This window comes from Nilaparvata lugens, chromosome 2 (genome assembly GCF_014356525.2).
Source record: "Nilaparvata lugens isolate BPH chromosome 2, ASM1435652v1, whole genome shotgun sequence".
Classification (NCBI taxonomy): Eukaryota; Metazoa; Arthropoda; class Insecta; order Hemiptera; family Delphacidae; genus Nilaparvata; species Nilaparvata lugens.
Genome location: NC_052505.1, coordinates 7,050,673 through 7,068,586, shown reverse-complemented (window position 1 = coordinate 7,068,586; position 17,914 = coordinate 7,050,673). Strand labels below are relative to the sequence as shown.

General features: G+C 38.9%; 1 protein-coding gene across 13 annotated transcripts in view; it reads left to right on the top strand.

Moving 5' to 3' along the window:
* LOC111047051 (protein pangolin, isoforms A/H/I/S) overlaps positions 1 to 17,914 on the top strand; it is a 307,983-nt gene that overhangs the window by 240,404 nt on the left and 49,665 nt on the right. For 2 of the 13 annotated variants that reach the window (XM_039420438.1, XM_039420437.1), the window contains exon 1: positions 15,145 to 17,472. The exons of 7 other annotated variants lie outside the window; for them this stretch is intronic. In XM_039420438.1, the coding sequence (XP_039276372.1) occupies positions 15,769 to 17,472 (1,704 nt within the window). In that variant the 5' untranslated portion in view covers positions 15,145 to 15,768. Of the gene's footprint in view, positions 1 to 15,109; positions 17,473 to 17,914 lie in introns of those variants that run through there. 4 more of the 13 variants (XM_039420442.1, XM_039420440.1, XM_039420441.1 and 1 more) reach the window with 4 other exon arrangements.

Sequence of the window (17,914 nt, the reverse complement as noted above, 5' to 3'; positions counted from 1 at the left end):
GTCACAATTTCCATTTAAAAGACGTTTTTCGTTTGATACGGTTGAATCGCCTGCGCGGCGCGGCGCCTTGAACCACGCGGCTGGATGGTTTGTAAGAGAAGGCCTCCTTCATCATTGCCAGTGCGCTTTTCTCATTTCGTCCTAAAATAACTTGAAGACTTTAAAGATGCAAATTTTGTCATTCTTTCGCTCATTTTCTCTCTCCTGCCGTTGCTTTCGAGCCCGATTTTTTCTGTTTTCGACTTTGTCCCTCTGGTGGAGGTTGATAATATTTCTCCCTGCTTCACTCACCTTCTTATCGCGTCCACCCTCTTTCGCTTTCTGGCTTTCAAAACTGATTTATTAGGATTTCAAAGCGGATTCTTTTTATGCCTGAATAACATCAACCTCTTCCTGCCTATTTTCGAACATTATTGCATTCTCCACCGACGTGATACACGTTCCGTCACCAATATCCTGTTCCCAGAAAAGCGTACTCCACAAATTGAAATTTCAGTAATTAATCCCCTGTTTTTCATCTTTTAAACTGTCTTCTTTCGTCTGAAAGGTATCTCCAATATGCGAGAAAAGCTCTTAAAATGTTTATTAATTAAAGCTCTTAAAATGTGTATTAATTCTTATTAATAAAATAAAGAATTTAAATTAACATGTACGGGATAGGAAATAAATGTATGACGATGACATAATTATTTTTGAACATCCGAACTGATTGAATTGAAATTCTGCATGAACATTCTTAATTCACCAAAAATGTTTATAGGGCTATTTTCATTTATAAATAAAATGTATTTTGCTAATTAATTTACTGTACTTCAAAGCAGCATTAAAAAGACTCGATTGCAATAACTACTTCCTGGTGCAAAGAAAAGCTATTGAAAATATAAATTCTATATGAAATGAAACATTTCTAATGTTTCAAATACTCCTAACAATTCCACACTCTACCTTGAAATCGTAACTTCACTAGAATGTTTGGGAATTATTGTGGCAAAATAGTTAATTTATACGATGTAAGATATACAATTAATAATTGACAGTTAATAACTTCCATTAGAAGCTTCCATTTTCTCTAAAATCTTAGAAATCTACATTATAAATCAAACGTATCTCCTGTACACAAAGTTTGTCATTGTAAAATTTCCTACCTAATAATAATAACCTAATACGCGGGTTTTTACAGCCTTCCCGGCCGTTTCCCGCACTCAACACGCCATCTGCCTCTATCTCTCCATACGTCTTGTTGGATGCCCCTGCTCTCCATGGCCTCTTCTATGTTTTGCTGCCAAACCGTTCGTGGTCGTCCTCGTTTCCTCCTCTCAGCCGGAATCCACTCATATACCTTCCTTGGTATGCGACTGGGGCTCATTCTTCTGAGATGTCCGTACCACTGCAGTTGTTTTTCCTCCACCTCATCCACCACTGACCTGTCCACTGTCCAATTTCATTTTCTCCCTTATAACCTCATTTCTCACCCTATCTCTCAAGGTCAGCTGACAACATCTTCTCCAGTAATTCATCTCAATAGCCAATAATCTTTGTTTTAGTCTCTTGGTTAATGTCCATACTTCCGCCCCATAAGTTACACAGCTCATCACAATTGTTTTGAAAACCTGTTTCTTTGCTCTTTCAGATATATCATCCGTCCAAAGTATTGAATGTAGCTTCCTGGTTAAAACTCTCCCCTTTGCAATCCTGTATCCAATATCTCTCTCATCCCGTCCATCATCTTTTATTGTCATACCTAAGTACCGGCATTCTTTGACATTTGCAATTTCCGTGGTGTCGTCAATGTTCAATGAATTTCCTTCTCCTCCAACCACCATATATTGCGATTTCTCTTCACTGATTTCCAGGCCTCATTTTTGTCAAAATTTCCAATATTGAAATGTACCATTGGCCTATCACAGTATCAAATAATATCGATTGGTTCTGAGTTGAAACTTTTACTTCAACAAAACATAACCTATTTTCTGCACTATTTTAATGAATCAAAATTCGGGTAGAAACAGTTTTGAGCTGTGTCTGTTTATCCTCCATAATTATTAAAAAAATAATTCTGTATCTTTGAATCAATAAAAGAAACAATAATTAATGTAGATTGATCAGATATGCTTCATCTAATTCTCAAACACTTTTGCTCAATAAATCAAGAAAAAATAAGAGTTGGTGTTGCAGACAGTGTTTGAAGGGAACAAATGAACTCATTTGAATGAAAAAATGAGTTTTTGGGGATAGCTTCATTTTTACATAAGTATGCCGTTTTCAACTCCAGCAACAGAATTATGTACTCGGGTAATAATTCCCCATGCTTCTTTTGTGTTCAAGAATGTGCTGTAGCTACGGATCTTGGGACGAGAGGTCCCGTTTTTAATATTCGATCGGGAGGGTATTTCCATATATTTTTCGCTACTCATTCTTCTTTATTCATGGGTTAGAGGGGGGGGATTTTCTTTTCGGTGCGGGTGTAGTATAGGAGAAAGTATGCGAATTAAATTCAATGCCGGCCCGTTGAAGGGTTGGCGAAGAAGGAATCTGGGATCTATTGTTGGTAGGGGAAAGCTATGGATTATTGGAGAATGCCGCGCGGACAAGAATGTATCGGAATTTTGGGCGGAAAAGTGAGTGATGGGGGATGCTGGACGAACGCCGTTGGTCCGTGTTGAGTGAGGATGCTCATCCGTCGCCCCCGTATATTTGAATTCCGTGCGGGTATTTGAACTTCGATTTCGGATAGCAGATTGAATTCCTCGCATGCCTTCTCGGCCCCACGCTTTATCTCGCTCGACTCCTACATTCCTGCTTGTTACACAAAGACACATATCTTCGCCGCCTTCAGCTGCCGCCCCCGTCCCCTCCACCACGGCCCCCGGGGGCAGAGACGCGTAATTCTACACGTATCGCTGCTGCCGGTTGGTATTCGACAGAATGTGTATGTGTAAATAGAGAACGTTCCTCGGCCGAGTCGGAATTCATCCGTTCCAACCTCTTGTCCGATCCTGTGTCGTATGTTGGTGCTCCTGTTTCCCCGACATTTATTAAATTGTTTGATCTCCACTACAATGCTCCATCTGCTGGCTTATCTGTGATTCAATTCATATTATTCTCATTCAATTATTCCAATCTTCACCTTCGTGTGTTGAGTATTTTCATTATTTATCAGTAGTGATCAATTAGTCGATAGTTATAATTTTCAAGTTATCAGATTATTGAACATTTTTCAACCCAATAAACTATAGAGTCGCTTCAGAAAATAATCAATCCCAACCATGACCATCCATTTATGTCAGTGATTTCAATCTATGTCTCACCTAGTTGTGTTTGATTTTATGTAACGACTGTGCAACCGGGCACCATTCTCTTCGATTGGTGAATATAGTGTATTTAGTTCTAGTTTGGAAAGGTTCGTTAATAACTCATCATGTTATCATGGAAGACTGCTAGATCTGATTCCCACCGCTATAATTGGAACTAATAGGGTGAGCTATTAATAGTACAGTTATTCAATTATGTAACTTCTACCTTCCGTATATCCCTTTCAATAATAATAGTTTCCTATCCATATTATTTGCTTGGTAAAATGATTTCAGCTCTCTCATTTCACAGCACATCATCTCTTTGCTTCCTAGGTCGATGTTTGTTTTAGCTCGTTAACTGAATACGGTATGCATATTTTATATTGTGTGTGAATTAACATAACATGCTGCTAGTTGAAGTATTTTGAAATCCCAAGTCCTATTATGATACCTTTCTAACCTTGTTTAGTGAACACCTCTCAGTGAATATTTCAAAAAGCTTCCCTGTTCTCCTATCTCAATAGGATGTTTGCAATCATCAAACTTCCCTTCACCGTTCATAACCACCCCATGTCAAAATATCGATATCTTTTTTACAATATTGATTTTTGGTGCTCAGGGATCTCTTATCACTCTTTCAGTTTCTGATCACAATATTTTACAATATCTTTTTTTACAATATTGATTTTTAGTGCTCAGGGATCACTTATCAAATATTTTCTGATCACTTCCGGAGCCCCAGATAATCTTGATTCAGCTTATTTTGGTCATCAACGAAATTTTTATTTAGAAATCAATATTATACCTTGTTAAAACTAAGAAATAGCATTTGTGGACACAATTTAAACAAATGAATCGATTTTCGCCAAGTTAGTTTGCAAATCCTATTTAATAATTTTATCACCATCCCAGTCACGCAAAATTTCCAATTTGTTCTGGCTGTAGTCTCAGTATCAGCTATTTTTCGAAACTGTCTCATTTCTTCCTCAATTATCAAATCCAATAATTAAAGAACTCCTAGTTGAAATCCCTCATTGTTGTAACAAAAAATTCAGTTACACTGTTGAGGTTTAGTATCCGTTATTAGTGATTATACTCGAGGACCACATTGTTGATATTTCTTTGATATTGTCGTTCGTATAGTAGCACTCACTCATCTTGTGGATGCTCCTCGGGGAGATGCGCAATTATTCATATCCCTGGCGTTGTGCTGGGGGTTTGTGTTGGGTTTTTCAGCATCCATCCGTGGAATGTAAGTGTAAGTCCGGGGATGAAGGGGTGGAGAGGCACGGTCGGCTTCAGAGTTGAGTGGGTGGAGAAGGAGGTGGAGGAGGGTGCTTAAAATGGCGGATGGATTCTCTCTCTTCGATCATTATTTTATGCGATGTATATATAACGAAGGAGATGGCGAAGGGCAGTGAAGAGGAGTGCGAGCGAGGAGGGAGCCAATTCCATTTCGGCCCTTTTGAAGTCTCCTGTGCCTTGATTGCATATGGATGACGCCGTCCTGGCCTCGGCTAAAATATACATTATGACGGAGGGGCTGCTTCTGCCTTGTCTCTCTCATCATCATCCTCCTTCCTCTATTTGTTTTTGAAAGGTCTCTCATCCCCGCCTTCTCGCTCTTCTGCGCGTATTGTTGATTACGTGCCCGGTTTTCTGTTTAGAAGAGTGATCGCAACGGAGTACTGCTAGCTGCTGAATGCAGGCTGCAGGGTGCTGCCACCCTTCCATCTCCGCGCTGCCACTGCGTGTCGTCATTTTTCCATCGGTCGTTCGTTTCCTGTTGGTGGTCACCGAGAAAACTGCTGCTAAGATCAGTGGACAGCCGTTGGCCAATCCATCCCCAACTCATCCCAATCGATTGCTGCTGTCTCACCAACCAAAGTAGCATAATTCTATCGACGTTTCCAGCGATTTGGTTGAAAAGTGGTATGGTACAGGTAGCACACGTCGAGAAGGCAGCCATTTGAAACAACGGTTGAAGCCTTCTCGTCGTGCGTTAGCTTAACCTTGCCATAACATTTTTCTCAATGATCAATTATTTATTAACTCCCAGTAATTTTATAGATGTTTCAAATGATTCAGTTGCAAAATGTGGGATGCTTTAGTTAGGGCACGACGAGAATTCCCATTTAAAACAATGGAAGCCTTCTCGTCTTGCGCTAGCTATACCTTGTCATAGCATTTTTCTCAAGGATCAATTAAATAATAGAGATTTCCAGTGCAGGAATAAGCTCTCTGAATTGGGATTTCTGCGGAATTATTACTGTCATATGCTAATTTATTTCTCCCACATGTAGGAAAAGAGAATGATGATTTGCAATCAAATCTATAATTTGTCTTCAATATCCTGTATCCTGGGTCACATTACTTCTTCCTTCGATTATATTCCACTGATGTAGGTTACTAGGGTGGATTTCTATAGTCCGGAGTATAGTTTTAAATTTGATAAGATTGAATTGAATTAGCTATCAGCTTACTACCTGAAAGTGAATTCTTCATCAGCTCCGTAAACTAGCCTTATGTAAACTTAGAATAGAACTTGGAATTTACATTTATTCGTACATGTAATATCAGTGAACAATAATTGAATATTGTAGTGTCGTTTCCAGGCTAGAATTGAGTACAATATATCGAGATCAAAGAGTTGCTCTAATGAATCATCAGCGTTTCGGTACTACAAGAGTTTGTGCTCTGAATGTACTGACTGACAACCCTTGAATTAAGAACTCTAAACAGTGGAACGTTGTTGTTCCTCGTCTTGATTAATTATTGGTAATTAATTAGCTGTTGAGTGATTGCTATCCACGTTACAGGCTCTAGTATGCTTGTATTGTAGATGGGTGGGAAGTGTAGAGAGGTAGCAGTAAAATCATTCACGTAAAAATGGCAGTAATTACCTAACATCAGTTTGTGTCTATAATGAACAAAACTCTTTGATAAAATGAAAATGATCTTTGTTCTTTGATAAAATAAAAATCATTGTCAAAGCTCAATAATCAATTGATTGATAATTGATTGGAAAAGTTTACGTAGTTGGAGTTGTAATCATAAAATTATGATTATGATAAGCTTCCATAATGAGAGGATATTGATGTGGAAGCCAATGATACAATGAAATTCAAATAATGTAATTTCATTTGGTCTAATGAGATACTTCTTATGCTAGGAACCTGATTGAAGCACTTGAAATAATATTATTGTGTATGGCGTTGAGTGAGGAGATAGGACGTGGTATGTAATGTAGTGTCATTATAAAATATTAGTGAAGAACGGCTGGCCTGTGAGGACAGCACTATATGGGCGGTTGCCCATTTGACAGGGGCAGCACAGTATATAGCACAGCACTTGAGAGCCAACTTCAGGCGAGCAAGGTGAAAATCAGATTTACGCCTTGGCCTGAAACTTCAAAGGGGCAGTGAGCTCGCCGCCTCCAGCCCCAAGCGTTCCCGTGTTGTTTTTGTCCTTTGATCTCAAACCCCTTCCCGCCCCCCAATGTCTTTTCTCAATTTACTTCCCCTCCACCAACCCCACTCAGCATCAACCACCCACTGACGTGGACACATCGTTCTTCTCTCTCTTATCAAGAATTTTCTTCATTGCTACTTTACTTATACTTTGGTGTCAGGTTCTATCACAGGTCACAAATTTAATGATAGACTTAATGTTGAGAAACAATTGATTGCTTATAATACTCATACATCAAATTTTCATTGCGAGCCTATAAAACCTTTTTGGTTTGTCCGCTTAGAGTAATTCAGAAATATTAAATGTTCGATCAAGTCTAGATGGTTCTGTTTATTGCAATATCGGAAATGAAACTATAGCTCAAACTATAGTGTGGTTAACGTTATAATGGCAGTATTTGATTGACACTGGTGTTGATATCCTTGCCTATCATTGACAATAGCGCTATCCTTTTCTAGTTCCGCAACGTTGCCAGATCATTTTATAACAATGCAGAAATATTATTGATCAACAGAATATCCAATTTCAATTATGAAACTTTATGACTTAATTGTTGAAAAATATTTTCTTCACGAATAAAATATTTATTTATTTATTTTTAATACAATTACAAATCATATGAATATGATCGGGATAGAACAACAGGCATAGCCCAAAACTATTCTGTTCCCAAATTTTGATAAATAATAAAATGTCCAAAAAAATAGGGACAATATGATTGATTATTTAAAACAAGAATGTACATTGATTGATAGATATTAAATCAGAAATACCGGTATCCGCTCTACTCCAAAGAAGGCAGTGGCCAGGCAGAGAATCGGCAACAATGTTTTTCTATCTCCCTCCACTGCTATTTTAACGTGGACTCCACTATAATAATGAGTTCAGCATTTTAGCACAGCTAAATCTGACTTGATCGAGGAAGTCCTGTAAAAAGTGTTGAAGGCTTTCAAAATAGCCTGGATGGATAATGTCCAATATTTTTACATGTTCATTTTGTCATATGATAATTTTAAAATAGCAACTTTTCATCACATTTACTTTTATGATATCCTTTTTGCGATCTTCTCATTTGCAACGGGGTGACTACTTAGGGGTAGCTACTAGCAGTTTATTCATTCAAGTTGAACTTCAATAGCTTTCTGGACATCCCATTCATCCTAAAATGCAAGGAGCATTTTAAACATTTTTCTTATGCATCCCTGAAGCTACTGCTTGTCTAATCTAAGTTGAGTGAGGGATGTTTTTCTCCATAGCTTAGAAGGTGCACTAAATTATTCATGCTTCAAGATGGACTCCTCCCTCTTGAGACATCCCCATTCTAGAGATTATGCTATTTTCCAGTAGTAAAACTTCAATACAAGAGTGCTAGTCATTTGCTGCTGTTATTTTGTAGGGTCGATTATACTAGCCTCATGTTCAAAATTTCTCAGTTTTTGTTATTGGTCTTACCTATTGTGACTTGAATGATCTACATTATATTTCCAATTTTCCTCTGGTATCTCAATCATATTGTAGGGTACTATCTTCTTCATAACTTTCAACGTAGCTGTATTCTTCCACTGCTCACATTTTATCTCATTACTCTATTGGTTAAATTCACTATATTGGCCTTAAATTGCTAGTAATGTTTTTTTAATAGTTATCTCCATAACTAATTCTTCTATTATCTGAGAATAAATTGAGAAGAAAATGTAGAACTGACAGCGTACATCAGAAACATATAAGTTATAAATGAGTGTAGTATTTGTTCAAAAGCGGGAAAACTCATTTACTCGCAAGATGTATCTTCATTCGATTTTTTCTTTTGGCATAAAAACAATAGCAAAATTAGTGGCATCCCGACACATATTCATATATAGTGGGGGCCACATTTTCTTAGATCAGCAAATAATCAACCAATTGTATATAATACAATTTTGTAAATAATTGTAGGTTATATGCTTTTTGTAATCATGTATATATTTTGAATAAACTCCTCTGGTCGTGTTGTATCCTCGACCAGAGAAATTATTATTATTTAAATTTTTATTCCTGGAATTTATTACGATAATATGATGAGAATGATTCCATATAATTGTAATTTTAGTGAGTTGCTGTTCGGTCACCTATCTTACTCAAATATCATATAAAAATATGGCATGATTCTTCAGATAGGGACTCATTTTTGTGATTGGTTTTACTGTAGATAGTCAATCAATCAATAAGTAGTTTTTTCCTTCAAAACAATATGGATTCATGTCTATAATTATGTAAATACAATTGACAAGTAACAAAATAAGTTTAAAGTAAAACAGTATTAATATTAAATACGGAAGGTCCCTGAAAAGGTTAAAACCTGAGATAGTAGATTATTGAATATATCTTCATTTTAAATATGTCAAGTTCCAAACTTCATATTATAACATGCAGTTTTCAATTTGATTCTCTTAATATGTATATTCAATTTAGTAAACTGTCTCACATAGAATTGAATATTCAATGGCATTATGCAGAACACTCAATTCACAAGAATCAATTTGATTTAGCCGAAAATGTTAGATGGCCTGGTTGTGATGTTTTGTTGTTGGCGATGTGCAGGCCAATTTCGGTCAAAGCAATATCGTTGGTAGTTGGCTGTGTTATGTAAACTAGCTGAGTCCTGAGTGAGCAGAGGGCTCTGCATGCTGAATATAAGCGCCGTCGGCTCCACTTGTCCATTCTGCTATTTCCCTAGTCTGCTTTGAACTCTCCTCTTCTGATCCCTGGTAATAGCTTTTCCTCACAGATCCCACCTTCTCTCTCAATTTTCTTTCCCGTCGAACAAGCTATTCCGTCCGATCCCATTCCAATCCCTCCCACTAGCAAGTGTTTTTCTCAAGAAGTCGCTCTCTTCAGCTACCCTCTCAATCTGAAGAAAATCTATGTTGTTCTCGCGATCTAAGATGCTGGAAAGTGATGTTCACTTTAGAGGACCGATAGATTGATTACACTGGGTATGAATCAAGGTGGCTTTCTATAGTGAGGCCCACGTTATAATGACAGTATTTGATAAACTTTGGTTTTGCTATCCTTGTCTATCTTCCGACAAAGCCGTTGGTACTATCCTTTTCTAGGTCCACAACGATACCAATTATGTTTTTGACAGTATAGAAATATAATTAATTAATGTAGAGAATCGGCATCGCTATTCTTCTATCTTCATCCACTGCCATTATAACTTTGACTTCACTATAGTAGGAAAATTTTTATTGATCTTATCACACCAGCTCAAATTATTTTCAGTCTTCTCCACTTCCTGTATGTACGCATTACTTCTAATTTACTATTATCTAAATTTTTTACTTTAACAAGTCTGAAACTTATTTACTTCAACAAGTTTATAAAGTCCATCTCATTTCATGTTCTAGCATTGTGGTTGGTTACCTAGGTCTCCATAGCCCTAGATGGTGATGTGCAGTTCTCTAATATTCGTATTTCTTCTATCTTAAATAGCATCTATAAGTCTTTCAAAATAATGTGGGACTGTTCACTATGAAATCTCATAATTTGTAATGAATCCCATATTTATAAGTGAGTATCTTTCTCCGAGATCGTTATCATCTTCTCTTTTCCACTCCTCTTCTTCTTTTCTTCCATTTTTTTCAAACTCTCCTGATGTAAGTAGTCTTTCACAAGTTGTATGACTTTTACACTGATGACTGTCATCAGAGAGAATTTAGTAATTTCATTAGTGATTATTTCTGTCATCTCTGCTGTCATGTACTTACTTATGTATAGAGTAAATTGATATACGAAAAAGTTGAATTATTTTGCTTATTTTTGTAGGTTGCATCCAAGAATAGTACATAGATAGCTATAATAGCTATATACTATACTTGGGTTGCATCAAGTCACAATCCGTCTATAGTAATTTATAGCATAATTCTTGAATTGTAGAACGAACCTCTCTGCCTGCCTGCCATTCCTGTGGCTAACCTAATGTATCTAACTTCTTCTTTTCTTTCTAACCCTTCTCTACCAACAAAGTGGTTCCATTTCTCTAGCGATTCTCCCCTTTCATTCACCACCACTTCCCAATTCTCTTTAATTTCCTCGCAACTTCCCATTACACACTACTTAGACACTAATCACCATCAGCCTTCGCTTTGTTCTCTCCAAAGTTAATAGATCTCTTCCCGTTATTGAGGTGAGCCAGTCAGAAGGGTTGATAGAAGAGGATATATAGAGTAGATGGGCCATTCTAAAGGGTTGATAGTGGCGGTAGTTTAAAGTTGCGCCTAGGCTCGTTTGGCTACAGTTATCCTGTAAAGAAGTAGTATAGTAGCAGCAGGGGGATTGGGGCTGAATACGGCAGTTATCAGGTTGGATGGGCGCCGTGTCGTGTGTAATGGCTCTCCATTTGTAGCCCATTTGCACATGTAATACTTGCGGGTCTGCAGATGCAATTATCGAATGGTGTAGAACGAGGAGGCAATTTGCACATTAGCAGTGGTGCGTGGCAGCTCTGTTCGGCACAATTCTGTCCGTTTCTGATCGCTCGATTTCACCCACAATGCTCTCACTCATCAGTTCTGAATTATTCGCTCTGTTGATCGTCATTGTCGTAGTAGTAGCTTCAGCCTTCTCAGTCGTTCAAGATGAGAATCACAAAACAGAATATTCTTGAAAGTTTTCCACAGTTTTTGTCAGTAGTTCTATTGAGTAACAATAAAGAGATTCAATAGCAAGCAGTTTGTGATGCGGAAAACAACATTCAAGAGTAAACTATCCTCCTACTATCCATGATCATCCATGATGAAAATGCATTAAAGAGTATTTTAATTCGTGCTGTCTTGTAATTCGAAGACTGTTCTTGTGTCCATAGTAAATTGATAATGTTTCTCAAAGCATTGAGAGAAGCTTAAATGTAATAAATACCGTAGATGTTTTACGTATTGTCTTACTCATAATAATGTGATTTTTCTCTCAATGACATCATTTTATTCAATGACATCTGGATTACTATTCCAAGCGTTCACAGTAGATTGAATCAGAAAGAAAATATAATATTTATATCTTTTCTGTAAAGGGCTACTTGTAATATAAATATAAAGAAAAATATAAATCTCAGTACCCTTTTTGAAATATTTTATCAAAATGGCATCAATGTCCGAAACATGGTGTGATAAAATATTTCAAAAAGGGTACTGAGATTTTTATTTTTCTTTATATTTAGAAAATATAATATATATTTATCTATTAATATATCATTTCTATCAATATTTGAATCTCATATTCTATTTCTGATTGTTTGTTTTGAACGAAATATTATAAAATCGGATAGACTGTTTCTGTAAATTATTGTAATTCCATCGGTAAAACAGGGATATGCTTCGAGCTCCAAAGCTGCTCTGTTTCAGGTTCCATTATTCGTGGTCTACCGTATTTGTGCCTTGAAATCATATCAACCCCCCTCGTCAACAACGTAACATTTCATGTCAACAAAGTAACAGCCAGTATGAGCAGATCGCTCACCTTTGAAGTAACACGGAGAGTAATAGCAGAGTAATTTACATGGGCCGCCTAAAACTAGCTTTATAAGGTGGAAATACAAGAAATGTGAGTTTGCATAAATATTTCCCTTAATGACCCAATTAACATTCAATTCATTTTTTGTCATCGCATACAATTGTTGATAAAATACTACTACCGTAGCCTACTCTACCAAAGAATTATTTTTATTTATCCCTGGACAATTATCTTCTCAAAACAATCCTATTTCTAAATATTTTGTATTTAAATAAGTGATAATTATTTTATACATCCGTATAATAATTAGTACCGTAGCCTACTTTACCAAAAAGTTTTTTATGCATCCGCAATCAATATCTTCTTCAAACAAACGTATTTAAGGTCGACTAGAATCAATCAGTTGATCAGAATTTAGAATCGTCTATGACTTCAGTTATGGCATGCGTACTGGGTGTTTGTTATGGATTACGGTAGCAGCAAAGTTGGGACAACTCAGGCCGGTGCCCCAGTGTGCCAGTGTTGACAAGGCAGATGAAAGGCTTTGCCTGGTTGGTTCTCTCCGCTTTTCATATTTATTTCGCTTGCAATCCCACCCTCCACCCTCCCTGACCCGCTCCCAATGGTTTCGTCAACCTGCAAAGGGAGATTCATGCAGCGCTCCTCATTAAGGATGCTCGTGAATCTAAATTAGATTATCAAACTCGCCTCCTCCTTCTTCTCTTCCCTTTATATCTATCTCTCTCACACACACTCTCTCTCTCTCTATGTCCTGCAGCCTCTCTTCTATTTCAGGGAGAAAAGAGTCGTTCGGATTTGTCATTGCTCTCAGTTCTTGTTACTTCGTTACGTTGAAATAATTGAATAATTGAATATCGGCTTCAAATTAGATCGATCGTTGATTGGTGCGTGACGTTTTTCCAATATGACTAGAAAGAATATGACGTATAACCTGCCATTGAAGGCTAAACATAATTTGACTGGAAAGAATTTGGATATTCCAATATGACTGAAAAGAATATGCATAACCTGCCTTTGAAGGCTAGACTTAATTAGATGGGCTATAAAGTTGAATGAAATTTGGTGGGTGACTTGAACCGTATTGTAAACTATTCTTAAGAACTTTCTTGGCCAAGCATTATTTGGAAATCGATCAAGAACGTTAGGTCAAATTGTAAAATCGATCTGTTTGGTTTCTGTCTGAGAAGTTTGTTGAAGGAATTCTGATTGGTTGCTAGGCTGAGAAGGCTCTTGATACTTATTCATTAATAGGGTCCTCGGTGTGTGTTCTGTAACAATACTTGATAGTTATTTTCATCCTATGACACATATCTTGGGCTTAAATTTCGTTGCATCTGTCAATCTCCTATTGACGAAAAATTTTATCAAGTTTGTTGTTTCCCTCATTCTCCATTACCCTGATTTGGTTCATCATTCATTCACCTGCCAGAATTGCCCTATCATATGTAATAAAAATTGATAATGTTTCACCTATGTAGTACAGTATTGAACGTTATTTCTTATTCCAAAACAAGGTCAAGGGCGATTCTTATGATGTCTTCAAAGGATTCTATCAAAGTACTTAGGAAGTAGTAACTTTCTTCTAAACATCAAGACGACATCGTGTGTGTTGGTGTGCGTGCGTGAGCGTGAGGGGTGGGGGAGAGAGTGGAGCACTCAACACTGAACGTTTCAGTAATTAATTTAGCCGGGCTTTGACATTCGTCGTCGCAGTCCGATTGCCGCTGTGTGAGTTTTCTTGATTTCTAGATTGTTGTGTGTGGGTGGGGGTGGTGGTTGAGGGGTGGATAGGGGTGGATGGGGGTGGATCGATAGAGGTGCGCGACAACACCTGGGCGCGCGCGAGACACGTGTCCCCTGTCCCTGTCGCTGTCTCTCTCTACCTCTTTCTTGTTGGTTGTCGTCATTTTGTGTCATCCATCCTCTGTGTGTTTGCCGCCTGTCGAAACGTTTACCCCGTACAAAGGTTGTTTTTTGAAACGGGGCCCCGGAGGTAACTTCTAACCGTTCCTTTTGTGCGCAACTTTGTTAGATAGGTACGGTTACGTTATTAGCGTGCGCCACGGTGAGTGGGTGGTGGGGGGAGGGGTAGTTGGCGCGGAGCTTTGGCTTTGAAAACGCGCGGCCCCCCTCCACACCCCCGCCCTTCATCCATCGCTAGATCAAAGGCAAAGAGGACGCACACAGCTATCTGTGTGTTGGGCTTCGCTTTGAAGTCGCTTTGTGACGCGCCGTGTCTAGATCAAAGCGAACACACACACACTAGCAGACAGCATTATAAAACCCTATTTCTGTCTCTCTCTGGCTTGCACGTCATGCCAGACTTTGAACTCTCCTCGGTGCCGTTCCTAGTTTATATTTGAGCTCAGTCGGCCGGCTGTCTTTGCACGGTGAGCGTCTGCTGCGCGGTGCCAATCTCGCCGTTTTGGAAGGAAACCGGGAGTCGCGGGTCGCCAGGGCGGCTGCCGGCCCGACTGGTCACCTGGGCTGTCCACCAGGTTGCTGGTCTGCTCGCCTGGCGGTCAGGCACCGGTCGATAGTTGCAACCCAACTGATCAGCTGTTTAGTGCCCTACCACAATCGATACATGCTCATTTCACCATTTTGAACAGTGTTAAACGAACAGAAATCATGTGATAAGTGCAAATTTCAGTTAATCAAGCCAATCTCATCAACTTTGTCGATTATTGTCATAAGGCGTTCAATTATCTAGTGTTCACTCACAACTATTAATGCAAATTACTTGTTGACAGTTAATATGACATACATTGTATGCAGTTCATTTTGTGAGAGAAGTATTATTTGTGAAGGCGATCGCTATAGTCTGTGAATCACATTGAAATTACTGCAGTTCAGTGCTCAAGATCTTCCTGTACTTGTGATTGAGTGATATGTGAAAGTGATATTCTTTTCTTATAATAGATTCTATGTTTATCAACTTTGTTATGATTGTGAATGGTTTATTAGAATGTTGTGAGAAAGCGGTATTATGTAGGACAGGTGCATGCTCTTTGAAAGATCAATTATACTAGAGAGTGCCGAGTTCAAATAGTGTGCATATTGTACATGAATACAGGCATTTATTATTCGTTCAATACTATACTGAACAATACTATCAATTCATGAATTGTGAAATTCGTTTTCGTCATGCTAATGGTTTCAAGGTTATGTTTCACTAATTCAAGGCATCATTTGTAGTTTCGGAATAAAGATGAGCTAGTTTCAATCTGTAATAGACATTAATTAAGCTCCGTTAACATAAATTTGATTTCAGATATCAGTAAATATCTTCTTCTTTATGGGGAAGTTTGTATATACTCCAAAGCTACTCCACCGACTTATTTGAGCAAAGGTTTTAGCATTGTTGTCCACACATGCGCACTCACAAACACACACAGTTTCTTATGAACTTCACAGTTGTTTCAACAATGAGGTATTTTTGAATTCTACGATACAGTTCTCTTATATCTGAAAAAATCAATCCTATTCAAAAATGTCTCGAAAGCTTCTTGAAGCTAAAATTATAAGAAGTAAGATGGAGAGTAGTAAATCACAACAACGCTCTCCCCAATCGAGTCCAGCGAGCAACAAAGAAGCTTTGAAAACAGAATGCAATTCGGACGATGATGGAACTCAAAGTCACATTAACGTTGAATCAGATGATAGAACCAGTACTAATACTGATCTGAGAAATGGATTAAATAATGACAACAAAGAACACAGTGATGGAGGTAACTCGTTATCTGATGACCAGTTAGAAGAAGTGAGAGAGAAATTGAGTAGAGTTAAACAGGTGAATGGGAACAGCACACGCAAAGATTCTGATGCGTCTAAAAAGTCGAAAGCATTCAGGGAGATTGATTTAGAGCGGATTTTGTACAGGTGGTTTGAAAGAAGACAAGGAGGTAGTGTGTGTAGTAATAGAAGGCTTTCTGGTGGTAGCTTGGTTGAATTGGATGAAATTCTGAAGAAAGCTCTCAATCTTGCTAAGAGGATGGGAGCATCGAAAATGTTCCTTAAAGGTCTTGATAAGGAGTGGATTCGTACATGGCAGAAGAGATATGGACTGTTCAGGGAGAATGATGAAGGAACGTCGGACGATGATAACTCAACAGGAGAGGCGGAGCCGTCGATTGGTGATTATGATGACAGTGAAGAGGAAAGTGAATTGGAAAAGGTGATGCAAGTGGGGAGTTACACTGATGATCAGGTTTACTGTGCATTTGGATTTCAGTTTGATTGGACTAGTTTGCCGGACAGAACGCTGGATGTGCAGTCCCCTGAGGATGGAGTTTGGTTGTTGATGGCTGGCAATAGATCGGGTCGCCACAGAACTCGGATACTGATAACAGGCAAGCAGTGGCGCCCCGCCTGTCTGCAGAATGTCAACATGCTTAGTCAGCCGGTCGTGTATGCCGGCGGTGGAGTCGGACGACTCACTTCCGATTTATTTACATGGTGGTTCCACAAGGAGTTTGTTCCGGCTGCTCTAGCACTGAATCCCAACGGAGCTCTACTGGTTGCTGAGAAAACAGATTTCGCTCCTTCGACGAGTGACTGCGTGTCAGCTGATGGTAAAGTGAGGTTGGTGCTTTATAGTAAGAGGGATGTGCTGAGGACTTCGATCCCTGAGCAGAAACTGATTGAGGCAGAGCTGAGATCGAGGTATGCGATGCTTCTTCTGCATAATGCGCTCATTGAACAGCAGAGTCGCCCCGTCACTCAGTGGCTGTCTACGTTCACTCTGAAGGACGCTTTTCCGATTCTGCACAAGGCTTGGTTGAACATCAGACCGGACTCGTTTTCACGGTGCTGGCGGCCGGCCGATGCTTCGCCGTTGACGGCTCACTCGCGACCTCCACTATCGTTCGATGCACCGGCCAGCACCCCGTTGCAGCTGGAACACGACCGTATGCTGCTGCTGGAGCTGCAGTGGCTGTGCCACGACCTCGGCCTCGAGGTGACTGACGAGGATCTGGCCTCGTGGGTAGCTGGCCAGCTGACCCGGACGGAGGTGGTCTACGTCAAGCCTGAGCCCGTGGAGGCGGCGGCCGACGAGGAGCGGTCTCCACCCGGTGCAGTCACCGCGTCGGAGGCGGTCTCCTGCCTGGTGAAGGCGCTCTCCTGGATGGAGACTGAACCCATCGAGCCCAATCTGCTTCTCGTCGTTCGTGACGTCATGGCTCTCGCCAAACAGGCATGCCGAGCATATTCATTGTGTGTGTGTTTGTTTCATTTTTTTTTTACTTCATCCCTCCATTAATTTAATTCCTATATTTCCATTCATTCTTCAACTCCTGTTTTGCTCTTCATTCAAGCACTGCTTTCTCTTGATATTATTTTTTTCTATCCTCAACAATAAGCTTTTCTTGCACGTTATATTGATCAATTTTCATACACTGTCCATCAACGCATCACTTTCATAGATTATTTTATTTAGATTCGACTCATAGCACCGATATAATTGGATATCATTTCAATATTTAATGACGTTTTTATATGCCCTGCGGAAATTGAAGAGAAGAGTTGGACGATTCACGTAAATATTTTTATCAATTTTATTCATCGTTGATACAGTAATGTGATGGAAATCATCAGTGTGTATTTTAATGATAAAATATTAAGAATATCTGGTGATG